This window comes from Hyperolius riggenbachi, chromosome 4 (assembly GCF_040937935.1).
Source record: "Hyperolius riggenbachi isolate aHypRig1 chromosome 4, aHypRig1.pri, whole genome shotgun sequence".
Classification (NCBI taxonomy): Eukaryota; Metazoa; Chordata; class Amphibia; order Anura; family Hyperoliidae; genus Hyperolius; species Hyperolius riggenbachi.
This window is the reverse complement of record NC_090649.1, coordinates 444,617,443-444,634,388: the sequence shown is the minus strand read 5'-3', so window position 1 is coordinate 444,634,388 and position 16,946 is coordinate 444,617,443. Positions and strand designations below refer to the sequence as shown.

Genomic DNA, 16,946 nt, shown 5'->3' with positions numbered 1-16,946 from the left:
AACAGGATAAACTTTATTAGGCATAAAAATTTTACTTTTGACGCTGCATAGTCGAGAAATTTTCCCCATAGCAGGGTCACAGACAGAAGATCTCAAAGATCTGTTTCTAACTGACAAAGGATCCCACACATCCTTGAGGAAACCGGCAGACTCATGCCGATCACAATCTGCAGGAACATCCGAGAAACAGGCATCAGATCGCACAGATTCAAACTGCACACTGTCAGGAGAGAATTCTTCGGGATTCGCACAGGAACCAACCACAGCGGCACACTCATTCATTTCAGATTGCACAAAGTCAAGACTCTCATGCTTTACCCCAGAAAGGCAGGAACAATCATCCGACACAGATGTCTCTTTATTGGAATCAATTGGTTGGTGTGTGTGCAACTCATCCAAAATCGTTTGCCATACATAGATCACCAGATCCACATCATCCTTGTCACATTCATCGGAATCAATCAGAAGGTACATAGAATCGAGACAAGCATTCAAGACATCTTCGCTTTTTGAGATGTAAAAATCGCAAAAGGCTTTCCAATCAAAATCGAATTCTTCCAGCAAGGCCCCAACATCCCAGGAAGCAAATGGGGGTTCAAACAGGCCAGTATCCAAATAATCTCCATAGGGGTGGAGTTCAGGAACAAGAACAGATTTTTTAACTGCTTTAATGTAGTGTGCGATCCTACCTATAGCAGGATCCACATAAGCTTTGGATTGGGGCAAAAACCCTGGAAACTGAGCAGCAGATGCATTATAAACATCATTATCATACTGCATGGTTTTGCCCATTTCAGACTTGACAGAAATAACCTCTTTATTTGTGGTTGCTAGGGGCAGCGGATCTTTCCGCTGGGAAGCCTTCCTAGATCTTTTACGTTTAGACTTAGAGGCTTTGGATGGCTGCTTTGTGGATGAAAGAGTAGATGGAACAGCTGATTGAGCTGCTGACAACAACTCATTACTATGGTAATTGAGGTAATCTCAGCCAATTGTGAATTAAAAAGGCCAAGAATTCCAGGGGTCTTTGACTCAGGGTGGTATGATCTAACACATCATAACCCCACATTGACATTTCGCCCCCCAACAGAATGTAGACCATTTGGGGGGCCCAGGTAGACACTGGGGTGCATTGGAATTCAGGGTTCGCTAACAGTTTCGTACACTCAGACAAAAATTCGTCTGCTGATTCAGGTTCAAGTTTTTTAAATCTCTTAAAGGTACAAGAGCCATATTCGACAAAATCGTACAAATCGGAAATTCCGTCTACACTGGGGTTTTGGGTAGGGCTGGACATTCTGTCACGATTGTGGAACTTTCTCCGTGATCAGCGCACAACGCGTGCGCTGACACGGCGGAAATCCTCCACAAGCGTATATTTGCAGGCACCCAGCAAAAGGTGCAACGCACCTGTAGAGGGAAATTCCTGTCGGCAGATGGCGCTGGGGAGTGCAGAGGAACCAATCCTCTGTACCTCCACAAGTGCCGGACAGGAATTGTACGAAGCGCAGAACGCAATCGCAAGAGAGGCGATTGCGAATGAGATTGAGCAAAGGGATAGGTTGTATGTGTGTGCACCAATCCAGTCGCCACCCCGCGACCGCGCACACACAACAGCAGATACGAAATAGGAACGCGATCGCGAGAGGTGGAAGACAGAACAGAAGAGATAGCTGGTAGCAACCGCTGCACCAGCTATACTCCAAGAACAGAGATCAGAACCATTTCCTGTCAACCACCATAGGGACAGGACAATGGCAAACAGGCAAGACAAGACAGAACAGGCAATACAGATAATACAACCTGACTGGGCTAGAAGGGGAGCCTAAAGCAACCCCCAGGAATAAACTATACTAGATAGCAATGGCTGACACTCCAGCAGTGTCCATCAGGAACAGAGCATGGAAGGGAAATGTCCAGCAAAGCATTCTGGGAAACATAAAGCTCTTATAGTGCCAGTCATCAAAGAAGGCAGGTAGGGGATTTGCATAACGAATGTATGCAAATTCCCCAGCAAGAGAACAGACCAGAAACTTGCAATGGAAAGACAGGTCTCTGTTCCAGAGACCTGCAGCCCACAGACTAGAGGAATGGACAAACAGCTGTCTGCCTGTGCAGCCAGCTGAGCGGATCATCACACCTATCCTCCACATCTCTCTGGTTATCTGTGTTTGTGTCTGGAACACCACCTTCTGGCAGAGCAGATGACGAAGGGCAATTATACCAGGAATCTACTTATACCCCCATCCAGCCAGTGATGGTGACCTCAGCTCTGTCACACCTACCTCCACATGTCCTCCATTATCGTCTGGTATGCAGGTGCAACCGCAAGTGATAGGCTCAAACTTCAAATAGTCCTCAGCTCTGCGGAGAGGATAATTGGGACACCCCTGCCATCGCTGGACCTCCTACACACCTCCAGACTGAAGGCAAGAGGAAAAAGGTTTTTGATCGACCCTTGCCATCCTGGCAGACGCTACTACCTAGCCAAAGGTACCCCTACCTCCATATAGGGCATTGGTGTCAGTGAGGGTACCACATGTAGCTTCCTGCCACCTCCCCATCCCCAACGCAGGAAATGAGCAATGATGACCTCATTTGATGTCTGAACCATGGTCACTTCCTCTTGTTTGTTTGTGACTTTCTTTTCTGTTTCTTTTGTTTGTGAGTGACGGGGAGGCAGCAGCAGCCATACAAGTCATCGAAAGGGTGGCCCGGCAGCATAGAAGGCCCCTGCTCTGTGCGAGGCCCCAAGCATCTGCTTGGATTGCCTGGGCAAAGCAGCACCCGTCAGTGAGTGTCTGACTATAACCTGTGTCAGCTTAGCTGGGCAGTAGTCAAAATGTGAACAACATCAACACGGGTTAAAGTTATATTCTATGGCTCTCACCTCCTCTCCAGCTGTAAAGGAAGGGGGTCGGATATTCACTCTCCTGCAATGGAGGGTCCGGCAGCTGGTACAGTCTCATGATGACATCTCCATATTGTTCCAGGAGGGTGAGGCTGTATGTCTCAGACTCGTACCCTAAATGACAGAAATGAGATCATTACCTTTTGAATAGGCCTGAGGGGAAAAAGGCAGTGATAGATGAGAAATAGTCCACTAGGACCATTTTTGAATCTCTAGCCAGGGCTTATTTGAACTTCCCGCCAATGATTGCCATAGGTCCATAGGAATTGGCCAATGTTAAGCCCCAGTGGGAGATTGAAATATTCTGATTTGGGTTCTCTGACTCATTTTGTGGAAGAAATGTGGTACTCAAGAAAAACAGAAAACCACAGATGAAGATGAACAAATTACGAATCCCAAAAAGAAAACACAGATGAAGACAGGAGAATACAGACCAATCAAATTCAGAAGCTGCTGCTTTTACATGCTGAATATATTTGCGTATAATTAGCATAACATTTGCTTCAACTTGTAATAGTTATCATTGAATATGATTTGGCTATTCCCACGCCCCCTTTTCTTATTAAATCAAATCAAACCAAACCACACAAGGTAATGTAGATATTACCAAAGACAAGTAGCCAGATGTGCCACTCTTGTATAGTCAGATGTGTCCCCCATCTCCCCCTATAGTCAGATGTGCCGCCGTATAGAAAGTCATATGTACCCCCCCCCCCCCCCCCTATAGGTAGCCAGATGTGCCCTCACTATAGGTAGTCAGTTGTGCCCCCTTCCTACCCTGTATAGATAGTTAGATGTGCCCAGCCCTCAGCCTATTATAGCAATTACTTTGTTCATTTGTTCCCCTGCCTCTGCAGAGTGGCGAGTGGAGTGTTAATGTGAAGACATTTGCCGGGCCCTGACGTTCCAGCGTGACATTTCTCCACAGTGGCACCATACGCCTAGCTTCATCTCATTGCTAACAGCAGCATCTGTCATGTGATGCACACAGGTAAAGGTGTGTCATATGATGCCGTTGTTACCAAGGAGAGGGAGCGCTGTTGTGAAGAGACGTCTCACTGGAACATCAGGACCTGGCTTCTTCTCATTCTCTGCAGAGAGAGGGAGAGAAGTGGGGCACGTTGGGCGGGTAGTGAGCCTCCTTTCCCCCAGTAGCCTTCTGTAGGCACGAGCCTATAGTGCCTACTGGTAAATCTGGCCCAATTAATGGGTATTTCTTGACAGTAAGTTTTGTTGAATTGGAAGTATTTGGCGAACGTGACATTCATCCCTTTTAAAAACCGGCCCCTCATCTCTTTTGTTTCAGTCTCAATAAAGTTTTGTAAATAATAACAACCCCAATCCCGTTATCTTTCCCCAGCAGAGCATTCTGGGAATAGAGGGTCACCTGGTGCGGCGGGTGTGCTGCGGACACGGGTGGGGAATGGGAGCCCCTCCTCTGAAGAACTTCCTGGCAGAATGTGGGGGGCGCTGAGCAGCTGAGGAGCCACTGATGATTGGCCAGTAGACAGGGCAGCACTGTTGGTTTGGCGGCTGTAACCTCGGAGGCCATATCGGCTGACTGGCTGGAGGTCCTCCAGGGGGCGCAGCAGCAGTTTTACCAACTTGTATTCCGAATACAGGGGAGACCTGAAAGAGAAAGAACTTGAAGATTGTCTGTTGAATACAGTGATAAGGTAGATAGCAATGGGCCCAAAGTTTCCAACCACAATTCCTATTGCCCTGTTTTAACTTAAGGGAACTGATAGCTGGTGATATGTGGCACAATTATTGTTCACACTGCCTTGCTAAAGTCCACCTCCGCTAAACATCTTGCCTGCTTTCACCTCTGCTCTAGGGTCTTGCCTGCTGTCACCACTGTTGGAGGGTCTTGCCTGCTGTCACCACTGTTGGAGGGTCTTGCCTGCAGTCACCATTGTTGGAGGGTCTTGCCTGTAGTCACCCCTGTTGGAGGGTCTTGCCTGCAGACACCACTGTTGGAGGGTCTTGCTTGCAGTCGCCACTGTTGGAGGGTCTTGTCTGTAGTCACCACTGTTCATGGGACTTGCCTGTAGGCCTTAAGGGGCCCATACACTGGTCGATTTCAGCCATCAAACGATCAATCGATTCTATAGAATCGATCGATCAGAAATAAATCGATTCTATCAAATTCCCCATTCGATCGATTTGCAGCCGATTTCGATGGATTTGATCTATCTGACAGGATGGAAAATCTAGGTCGATCTGCTGCTGGCAGCAGATCCATGGCCCATAGATTTGCATTGGATCTAATGGTCCGATAATGCATTTAGATAGATTTCCAATAGATTTCATTCTGAAATCTATTGGAAATCTGTTCCTAGTGTGTGGCACACATCAGATAGATTCCTGTCAAATTAGACCTGACAGACATTTGACAGAAATCTATCTGGTCGAATCTGCTGCAAATCTATAAGTGTATGGCCACCTTAAGGCTGATTATTATACTCACTTTTTGAACATTGGTAGCCTCTCTTGCCTCAACCAGAAGAGACTCCTCTCTCGCTGGACCTCGTTGGCCCCATAATCCAGTGTAGTCTTCTGTGGGATGCCGTCCAGTTCCTGAACATTTCCTGTCAGTCGATTGTAGAACAGCCTCACTGGGAATGCCTGGTGGGGAGAAATATCAGTCTGTAAGGTGATATTTCAGTTACTGGTTGAGTTTGGTGGCCTGAGTTACCCAATGGCTTCATAACAGTGCCAGAAACCGAGCCAAAAACCATATGGTGATTCACACAGCCTAAGCTGGCCATACACTTATAACTTTCAACCCAATGTTCCAAAATGATAGGTTCCTTTCTGAAAAAATCAATTCAGAAGGAACCGATTCCTGCCATTCACTGCTCTTCAATTTCCAATAGATTCCAGCAGGGAATCTACTGAAAATTGATCAAACTGGAGAGTTGTTTTAACGATCGGTGTAACACAGAGAAGATCTGATCATCGGTGATCTGCAGTATCACTGAAAATACAGATATATACCCGATTATTGATGATCTGCAGAATCACCGATAATCAGATATATTACTAACCTCTGGACACCTGAGTAATATGAGTGTTTGGTGCAACAGTGATACTTTGAGGAGAGCACCCGTATAGAGGGTGCAAGGCAGTAGGAGATCAGAGAACAGATTCCTTCCATTGGCCTGATGCTCCCCAAGGGGCGGAGCCAGGCTGAGATTGGGAAGGACCAGAGAGTGAGTGACACCAATGGTGAAGTGTCACTGACAGGTCTGTGAACTATCTCCAAACAGGGAAGATAGTTCTCGAGGTCGGACAGGCCAGGTCGGCAACAGACAGACAGATCAGGTACAGAGACAGGAGACAGATACGGAATCTTAAGACAAGCAGGGTTCAGCAACAGAGTATCAGATATAGCGAAGTACCAAATCAGAGATCAAGAGAGTGGTCAGGAAAGCAGAAAGTCATAACAGATAATAACAATGCCTAGTCTTAGGTGTGAGCTCCGTGATCATCAACACCCTGGAACTAGTCTGATATATAACAGAGTGATAATACAGTTCCCTAGTCTTGGGTGTGAGTTCCTTAATCATCAACACCCTGGAACTAGTCTGAAGTATAACAGAATGGTAATACAGTTCCCTAGTCTTGGGTGTGAGTTCCTTGATCATCAACACCCTGGAACTAGTCTGAAGTAATAACACAGAAAATATCACAGATACTGACAAGGTCTGAGTGCTACCACGTAGTGATCGCAACGCCAGACACCAGAGAAATGACCAGCACCCAGTATATATACACAAGCGCTCTCCGGCGCCTCCCCTAAGTGCTGGACCAATGAAACCTGATAGAATTGTCAGCTGATCGGCTGGATCAGCTGACACCCTTCTGACTGTCATAAAGGCTCTGCCTCTCAGCGCGCGCGTCCTTCTGAACCTGTGTGGACTATCAGTCCCAGCCACACCAGACATGTGTTGTAATGTATCTGCTGGTTTGAACGCGGGGCCAGCCGCACCGCTGTCAGAGCATGCGGCGGTTTCCCCGCGTTCAGCCATACTGCTAGTGGTAGGCCCATGCGTGCAAACCGCCGTGTCAGACGCGGAATCGTCCGCCTTGTTCACTGGGCACGCGGCGGTTTCTCCGTGCTCCGTCAGGCTAGTGGATGCAGGCCCATGCACGCAAGCTGCCATGTTGGACGCGGAATTAGCCGCCTTACTCTGAGTACTCGCGGCGGCTTTTCCGCGTTTTCTCACAGTACCCCCCCCCCCCCCCCCTGAGGAGTGGACTCCGGACAGCTCCTACCCGGTTTCTCAGGATATAAAGCGTGGAACTCCCTCCTTAATTTATCCGCATGCATGCGACACTTAGGTACCCATGTTCTCTCCTCAATACCATACCCTTTCCGGTGAACTAGATACTGCACTGAGTTCTGTACAACACGTGAGTCTAAAATCTTTTCTACTTCGTACTCAGGTTGGTCATCTACCATCACAGGAGGAGGAGGAGTGGAACCTACATGAACTGCTGGCTTAAGCAGGGACACATGAAAGGATCTTACACCACGCATGCTGGCAGGGAGATCAATGGCATAAGTAACATTGTTGATCTTCCTGGTTACTGGAAAAGGGCCCACAACTCTGTGTCCTAACTTGGGCGAGGGCTGTTTCAGGGTCAAATGACGCATGGACACCCAGACCAAGTCTCCTGGCCGGAACTTCCACTCTAAGGAGCGTTTCTTGTCAGCTTGACCTTTCTGACTTTGAAAAGCCTTCTCCAAATTATTTTTCACGATCCCCCAAATGTTCCTAAATGACTTTTGCCAAGCCTCCAAAGCTGGAAACGGAGTGGAAGCTACTGGCAGTGGGGAGAACTTAGGCAACTTTCCAGTTACCTCCTGAAATGGAGAAAATCCAGAGGAAGAGCTTTTCAAATTATTGTGCGCAAATTCTGCAAACGGCAAGAACTTGACCCAATCATTTTGCGCATCCGCAACATAACACCTTAGAAACTGTTCCAATGACTGATTAATTCTCTCAGTCTGACCATTGGTCTGTGGGTGGTAGCCCAACGAAAATGACAGTTCCATGCCCATTTGATGACAAAATGCCCTCCAAAATTTGGAAACAAATTGGACTCCCCGATCTGACACAACGTTTTCCGGAATGCCATGTAGCCGGAAAATGTGGATGATGAAAAGATCGGCCAACTCCTGGGCCGAGGGGAGTCCTTTCAGGGGCACAAAATGGGCCATTTTACTGAAACGGTTGACTACCACCCAAATGACCGACATGCCCTCAGACCTCGGAAGCTCACCCACAAAATTCATGGACAAATGGGTCCATGGTTCACTCGGGGTGGGCAAAGGCTGCAACGTTCCCACAGGTGCCAGACGGGAGGGTTTGCTTTTTGCACATACTGCACACTCTCTAACAAACTCCTTGCAGTCAGTTGCCAGTGAAGGCCACCAAGCACACCTAGCAACAAGGTCCTGTGTTCTGGTGGCCCCAGGATGTCCAGCATTTTTTGTGGGAGTGGAACATCTGCAATATCTGGAGACGAAATGGCAGTGGTACAAACATCACCCCTTTAGGCTTTCCTTTAGGGACATCCTGCTGGAAGGGACTTAAAGTCTCCATCCAGTTTTTCCAGGTCTCTGTGGCTGCCAACACTACTCTCTGTGGGATAATAGTCTCTGGGTCTGAGGGCTGTGCTGTCTCTGGCTCAAAGCATCTGGACAAAGCATCCGCTTTAATGTTTTTACTACCCGGAGTGTACGGAATTACAAATCTGAATCTCGAGAAAAACAGTGACCACCGAGCCTGACGGGCACTCAATCTCTTAGGCCTCGTTCACATCAGGGCCGTTTCTGTGCGCTTTCCACAGCGCACTGCCCTGTGCGATCAGCAAGGTATTCATTTTTCCATGTAACTAAATGTAGCTGGTTCACATCTATGCGCTGCGCTGAGCTGCGTTACAGAAACGTAGGGTTGCATGCATTTCTGTGCGCTGAGCTGTAAAGCGCACAGCAATGCAAGTGAATGGGTCCGCTTTTTTAGCGCATAGAAGCGCGTACAAGTGCATAGAAGCGCATGCGTTTTTTACCCCTAATTGGAGAAAAAAATACATTTACATACAAAAACAAAGTTTTATTGACAACTGCTGCTGCTACAGTAAGCAAAACGTGCTTTAAAGAAGCGCAGCGCAACGCATAGAAACGCGGACTAAAGTGCGCACAAGCGCATGCGTTTTTTACCATGCGCTTTAACACGTTTTTCAGCGCAGCAGATGTGATCGAGGCCTTAGCCCCCTCAATGTATTCCAAATTTTTGTGATCAGTGTAAACGGTAATCGTATGTTCTGCTCCTCCTAGCCAATGACGCCATTCTTCGAAGGCCAATTTAATGGCTAGGAGCTCCCTGTTGCCTATATCGTAGTTTTTCTCTGCTGGTGAAAACCTACGAGAGAAATAGGCACACGGGTGTAATCTTCCCTGCAACCCAGAACGCTGAGACAGCACAGCCCCTACCCCGACCTCCGAGGCGTCCACCTCCACAATAAAGGGATAGGAGGTGTCGACGTGTCTCAAAATGGGTGCAGAGCAAAACAATTATTTCAAAGTGGAGAAAGCAGCCAGAGCTTCGGGTGACCAGTGGTTGGTATCTGCCCCTTTCTTTGTGAGACTGGTGAGGGGTGCTATGACTGTGGGGTACCCCTTTATGAACCTTCTATAGTAATTAGCGAATCCTAAAAATCTCTGGAGAGATTTTAGTCCCACTGGCTGAGGCCATTCCAGGACAGCAGAGACTTTGGCAGGATCCATAGAAAGGCCCGAGGTGGAAATTATGTATCCCAGAAAAGTGACAGATGCAGTGGCGTTCCTTCCATTGGGCGCAAGGGGGCGGGGCGCCCCGGGTGACTGACAGGGAGGGGGGTGTCACAAAGCAGGGTTGCCAACCGTCCATCTAAACTAATCATCTGAAATTAATCTTGTCTGTGCATTGGTTTGTGAGCAATCGCATACCTGCTGCTATTACAGCGTGGTTCAGCAAGCCTGAACAGTAGCAACAGACATATCAGGGTGCTGCCGCCTCCTTCTCCTCCCTCCCTCCAATCAGAAACATTCTTTTCCGGCTGTCAGCTCTCTCCAGCCAATAGAAGTGAGAGAGACAGCCAAGCAAACTCCGCCCCCACAGCACCGAAGTTCGAGTCTCAGCCAGCATGGAGAGAAGGTAACTAAGTGCTCCAACTGACCTGCATCACTGTCCTCAGTTCTGCAATCCCCTTCTTTTCCCTTCTGCTCACACAGCCTGTCAGCATACATACAGCACTCCTGGAAGCCACGAGGAAGCTGATCAGTGTGATCAGCTGGAGGAATCCTCAGTGCTCTGGACTGTGCTAGGCAGCGTTGGATGGGGTCCCAGGAGGGATGGGAGCAGGGAAGCCTTTTTCTATAGGCAGGGCATGGGGGTTATTTACATTGAGAAGGAGCGATTCACAGCTGAAAGCTGAGCTGACCTATAAAATCACATAGAATCCTGCTCTGAAAGGTAAATTTGTATTGTTTTGCTTTATAATGGCTTGTTGTGAGCTGCTCTGATGATCAGGCAGGCAGCTTTCTCCTATATTGGCTATAGAAGCTGGGTTCTATAGATTGTGAGCTGGCCTGAGGACAATTCAAGTGTACCAAAGCTGCCTGATAATAAAAGTGTTAAACATACCTTTAGCTTCCTCCAGCCCCATGCCCACCGATCGCTCCTATGCCGCAATCCTCTGCTGCCTGCAGCTCCAGTACCTGGTCCCATAACTTCCTGCAGTCGCAGCCAGTCTGATGCAAGAGAAGTGCGCTCTATGTATCTCTCCAGCGGATGCCAGAGAGATACATAGAGAGGGCACTTCTCTTGCACAGACTGACCGTGACTGGAGGAAGTTATGGGACCAGGTACTGGAGCTGCGGGCAGCGGAGGATTGCGGCATAGGAGCGTTCCGTGCGAATGAGGCTGGAGGAAGCCCCAGGTATGTATAACACTTTTATTATTAGGCAGCTCTGAATGGGAGCTGAAGGGAGTCGGATGGGAAGCAGCGCAAGAAGGAGGGCCAGAGAAGGGGGAACCAGACCCCCCCTCACCTGGGTCCCTTCTTCCCCGCTGCAGGTATGCAGGATATACTTCACCTGACTCCTGTGTCCCAAGCGCTGGAGCGCTGTGTCACCATCATGTGCCACAGGTCTCCGCCTTCAATGTCGCTCACTGTGCTTCAGCTAATCAGGAAGCACAGTGAGCGGCATTGAAGGCGGAGACCTGTGGCAAGTGACTGTGACGCAGCGCTTGGAACGCAGGAGTCAGGTGAAGTATTCCCTGCCCACTGGGCCTGCCGCATATCTGGAGGGGGAAGAGCATGGAAGGAGGGGACCCAGGTGGGGGGGGGGGGTTGGCATTACCCACCTTGGCGCCCTTAGTATGCTGCACTCTCTCCTATTTTTTGGGTGGGGGTGTCTTTAAATACCCAGCACCGGGTGTCAAATGCCCTAGGTACGCCACTGGACAGATGTTACCTCAAAAATGCATTTCTCCAATTTAGCATAAAGCATGTTCTGTCTTAACTTGTGCAGCACAAATTTGACATGAGCCCTGTGCTCAGAGAGGTTATCTGAGAAGATTAGTATATCATCCAGATATACCAGAACAAATTTACCCAACACCTCTCTGAATACTTCATTAATGAGTTCCTGAAAGACGGCCGGGGCGTTACACAACCCAAAGGGCATCACCAGGTACTCGTAATGCCCATCGGGTGTGTTAAAGGTCGTCTTCCACTCATCGCCCTCTCTGATCCGCACCAGGTTGTATGCACCCCGCAAATCCAATTTCGAGAAAATGTTAGCATTGGTGACCTGAGTGAATAAATCGTCTATCAAAGGCAATGGATAGCGATTTTTTTACTGTGATTTTATTCAGGCCCCGGTAATCAATGCATGGCCGAAGGCCTCCGTCATTTTTCTTTACAAAAAAAGAAACCTGCTCCAGCAGGCGACCGGGAAGGGCGAATGAAACCCTTAGCTAAGTTTTCACGGATGTACTTCTCGCATGGCCACTTTTTCCGGCCCAGACAAATTGTAGAGGTGACCTCTAGCGGGCATACAACCAGATCGGAGATCGATGGGGAAATCGAAGGGGCGATGTGGAGGTAGTTTATCTGCAGCTTTGGGACAAAACACATCTGAAAATTCAGAATATTGTTCCGGTACTAGTGTTGCTCGGATAGTGCTTTTTAAAATCCGAATTGACCCCGATCCGGATACCTAGATATCCAGATCCAGTTCGGATATCCGAAACTGGCCTTTTAGATATCCGCGTGAACGCGGATATCCGGTCGCATTATCCGCGGATATCCGGCCTATTCGGATATCTGGATAGAAAAACCAGAAGTGCCCTTTAAATAGCTTTAAAAGGGGTTTTGAGGGTAAATGAGGCATGTATCATCATTATTTTGCAGAGGGAAACACTAAGGGCCCATTTCCACTATCGCGAATTCGCATGCGTTTTTCGCATGCAAATTCGCATAGCAATACAAGTGAATGGGACTGTTTCAACTTGTCAGGATTCCTTTGCGTTTTTCTGTGCAGAAAAAATTCGCATGGCAGAGCCATCAGAATTCGCATACTGCTATGCGAATCGCATACAATGGATTTAATAGGAAATTCGCATAAGGATTGAGTATGCGAATTTCCATGCAAATTTTCATGCAAATTCGCATAGAAACAATGGAAAAGCACACCAGCACTGCCATGGTTAAATTCGCATGCATCGTCATCCATGGGAATTTGCATGAAAATTCGCATGGACCCGCATGCGAAATTCGCATTCGCATGCGAATTTTTACAGCGGCGATTCGCACCGCACAAGTGGAAATGCAGCCTAATTGATGATGTGGGGACTTCGAAACCCCCCCCCCCCCCCCTGTCAATTAACATTAGGCCTAGATTCCAGACAGCGGTCGTGCAGCCCACATTGTGTCCAAAGTCCAACCGCACAACTGGGACATGACAGTTTTCAGCCAACACACCTCCAAAAAATGATGCTGCAATTGTGTTTTGGGTTAAATATATGTGGTATCAGTGGCCTGTGGCACCCTGTCCAGGAGGTGGGAGCTGCACAGGCAGTAGGAGCAGGGCAATGCAGCAGCAGCAGGTGTAACGTGTGCCAGGAGCATGACGGACGTGGCACTTGGCAAGTGTCACGTGGCACTTGGCAAGTGTCACGTGGCACTTGCCAAGTGCCATGTGACACGTGCCAGGTGCAATGTGACACGTGCCAAGTGCCACGTGACAAGTCATGCTCCTGGCACACGTTACACCTGCTGCTGCTGCATTGCCCTGCTCCTACTGCCTGTGCAGCTCCTACCTCCAGGACAGGGTGCCACAGGCCACTGATACCACATATATTTAACCCAAAACACAATTGCAGCATCATTTTTTGGAGGTGTCTTGGCTGAAAACTGTCATGCCCCAGTTGTGCGGTTGGACTTTGGACACAATGTGGGCTGCACGACCGCGTCTGGAATCTAGAGGAGAAGACACTAGTGCACACTAACACATTAAAGAATAAACAATAGTGGAGTGATAGTTAAGGGGTTAATCACTGAGCTTATCACTGTGTACAGCCCTTGGCCCAGCAGCAGCACTGCAGCTGTGCAGCACACACTCTAACTGTCACACTCTGAGACATCAGTCAAGCTAATTAACGATTACTATAGAGTAGTGAAGGGGTTAATCAATGAACAGCTTTAGGTTTATAACTGTGTACAGGCAGCCCTTGCTAGGCCACCAGCATTGGAGCATGTCTCCCAGGAAGCATTCAGCAAGCCAGAACGATCTGTCTCATCATGGCAGCCCTCCTTGTTATACAGGGGGCCTGGCCAGGGTTCCTTTCTGTGATTGGGTGCCAGGGCTTAGGCTAGGAGGCCTCTGATTGGTTCAATGAGGTCAGGTGGGGCTGGCCAGGGTTCCCCTCTGTGATTGGTTGCTAGGGCTTCTGCTGGGAGCCCTCTGATTGACTCCAGGATGTCATCACCTTAGTTACAGTATTTTGGATCCGGATATCCGTGGATATCCGCAGATATCCGGGTCATGCGTCAAACTATCCGCAGATAGCTATCCGGATTTCTATAGCTATCCGGGATCCGGAATCTGATCCAGATAGCGTAAAAATGGTCGGATATCCGGGTTACTCGGATATCCGGAGTCTGGATGAGCATCACTGCACACAGGGAGTCAAGAAGCCGCTACTGCCACACATCTAACCGAGCCTTTTCGAGCACGCCAGATTGATGCCAGTCTGAACGTAAATCGATCGGGCTTCCAAAGTGCAGTATTAGTCTCTGGCAAATTCCGGCCGGTTTCACTCTGAATGTTGGCGGAAGCCTGGCGGCCGCACTACCGTCTGCATTCTTCGGGGATTACTGCGTTAGTACGCGGTAACTCCTATCTGGCAGCCGGCAAAGCAGGAAATGACACTCACTTCCTATGGCCGAAGCGATTAGGGCTGAGCTCTCGGATTCCGAATTTCGAGTTTGCCATCGGAATTTGGCAGTTCCGAGTAAGCACTCGAAACTCGAAAAATTCCGATACCGAATTCGCATTTACATTGAAGTCAATAGTGCTAAATTCCGTGGTTAATTGTAAAGCCCCTGTACATGCTATCATCACCAAATTTGTCATGTATATTAAGCAGATGAGTAGGAACATGGTAAAAAAACATTTTGTGAAAAGACCTTATAGTTTTTGAAATAAACGATTTTAAAGTTTCATAGGAAAAATGGTTTTTAAACTGTGTAAAATGACACTGCTGCAGTACAGCTAACTGCATTCCGAGTTCTGTATACATATTGTATACATTTCATGAAAACAGATAGCGTGGGGTCCCCCCTCCCAAGCCTCCTTAACCCCTTGTCCCCCATGCAGGCTGGGATAGCCAGAATGCGGAGTCCCGGCCATGTGGGGCTTCGCACCCTGAGCTATACCAGCCCGCATGGTCCATGGTATGGGGGGCTCTGGAGGAGAGGGGTGGTCAACCTCCCCCAGATCCCTTGTCCAATCCATGGACAAGGGGCTCTACCCCACCTCCGGTGCCCCAGGAGGAGGTGGGGGCCGCCGACGTCCTTGGGGGTTTATGGTGCCATCCGGGGTTCCCCTTTAACAAGCGGACCCCGGAAGCCGCCCCCTCCCCAGGAGAAATGAGTATAGGGGTACACGGTACCCCTTACCCATTTCAGCAGAGAGTTAAAAAAAGAAATAAAAACACGACAACAAAAAAAGTCCTTTATTGCTCTGGATTAACCAGGGATACTTACCTTGCAATAATCCCACGCCAGTATCCTCAGGAGTGGTCCCACGCCAGTATCCTCAGGAGTGGTCCCAGGCACCCGCCCAACTCCCGGGGCTGAATGGCTATAGACAACCTATGCAATCTGTATTGCATAAGCTTTAAACACGAAAATTGTTTGCTAAAACAAGAATTTTCGGCAAACAGTGTCATAAACAAAATGGCTGCTGGGGAATTCCCGTTCCCCGGAGGCCACCTCAGACTGTCAGATTGAGCGTTATTTCACATAAATAGGTGGGTCCAGGGGACCAGGGCACCTCCTGTTCTGGTCACATGGACCCACCATCTATGTGAAAAATGGCTGGTTTCGCCACTCTAGTGTGGCCTCCAGCGTTCCGGGATTTCCCAGTGACCATTTTGATCGCATCACTGTTTGCCGAAATGTCTTGTTTCAAAGGCAACATTTTCGTGTTCATAGCCTCTGCTATACAGATGCAGAGGCTGACTGTGACCATTCAGTGGCAGGAGTTCGTCGGTGTGGGAGGGTGGTGAGATGTCCTAAGAGGATACTGGCGTGGGATTTTCGCAAAGTAAGTATCCCTGGTTAATTTAGAACAATAAAGGACTTTTTTCGTTTTCGTGTTTTTATTTATTTTTTTAACTCTGCTGAAATGGGTAAGGGGTACCGTGTACCCCTATACTCATTTCTCCTGGGGAGGGGGCGGCTTCCGGGGTCCGCTTGTTAAAGGGGAACCCCGGATGGCACCATAAACCCCCCAGGACGTCGGCGGCCCCCACCTTCTCCTGGGGCACCGGAGGTGGGGTAGAGCCCCTTGTCCATGGATTGGACAAGGGATCTGGGGGAGAGGGGGGGGTTGACCACCCCTCTCCTCCAGAGCCCCCACCCCCCCATACTATGGACCATGCGGGCTGGTATAGCTCAGGGTGCGAAGCCCCACGTGGCCGGGACTCCGCGTTCTGGCTATCCCAGCCTGCATGGGAGACAAGGAGTTAAGGAGGCTTAGAAGGGGGACCCCACGTTGTCTGTTTTCATGAAATGTATACAATATGTATACAGAACTCGGAATGCAGTAACCTGTACTGCAGCAGTGTCATTTTACACAGTTTAAAAACCATTTTTCCTATGAAACTTTGAAATCTATTTGCTCAAAAACTATAAGGTCTTTTCACAAAACTTTTCTTTTACCATGTTTCTACTCATCTGCTTAATATACATGCCAAATTTGGTGGTGATAGCATGTACAGGGGCTTTACAATGAACTGCAGAAGTTGGCACTATTGACTTCAATAGAAATGCACTCGGAACATGAAAATTCGGAACACGAAATTCGGTTTTCGCATGCGGTACACGAAATTTAGACAAAATCGGAATTCAGCTGTTCCAATCAGCCCTAGACGCGATCACCTGCGCAGAAGCGTATTGCAAAAATACGCTTCCGCACAATGCATAAAACTTGCGTGGCTAACGTGACTTACGGTCCTCCGCAGGAACCGCGTGGTGACAAACGTATGCAGTTGCGTGAGGGATGCAGCAAAAATGTCACTTCCGTCACATAAAGCCACACTGCGTCAGTATAAAAAAAATCTATGCAGATGTAGTCCCGTTTTTTTTTTTTTTTTTTTTTTTTTTTTATGGGACCCGCCGGATGGGAGAAACCACTGTTAACAGTGACTCACAACTCCCCTCACACCCACATATCTACTTTTTATGACGA

The 16,946-nt window shown here is 48.5% G+C and overlaps 1 protein-coding gene across 6 annotated transcripts in view; it reads right to left on the bottom strand.

The window, feature by feature from the left end:
- Window positions 1–16,946, bottom strand: part of LOC137504360 (uncharacterized) — a 115,179-nt gene that overhangs the window by 34,851 nt on the left and 63,382 nt on the right. For 2 of the 6 annotated variants that reach the window (XM_068232671.1, XM_068232677.1), the window contains exons 3-5: window positions 5,382–5,539; window positions 4,299–4,540; window positions 2,891–3,025 (exon numbers count right to left, since the gene is read on the bottom strand). In XM_068232671.1, the coding sequence (XP_068088772.1) occupies window positions 2,891–3,025; window positions 4,299–4,540; window positions 5,382–5,539 (535 nt within the window). Of the gene's footprint in view, window positions 1–2,890; window positions 3,026–4,298; window positions 4,541–5,381; window positions 5,540–9,911; window positions 10,000–13,685; window positions 13,790–16,946 lie in introns of those variants that run through there. The other 4 variants (XM_068232675.1, XM_068232672.1, XM_068232673.1 and 1 more) reach the window with 4 other exon arrangements.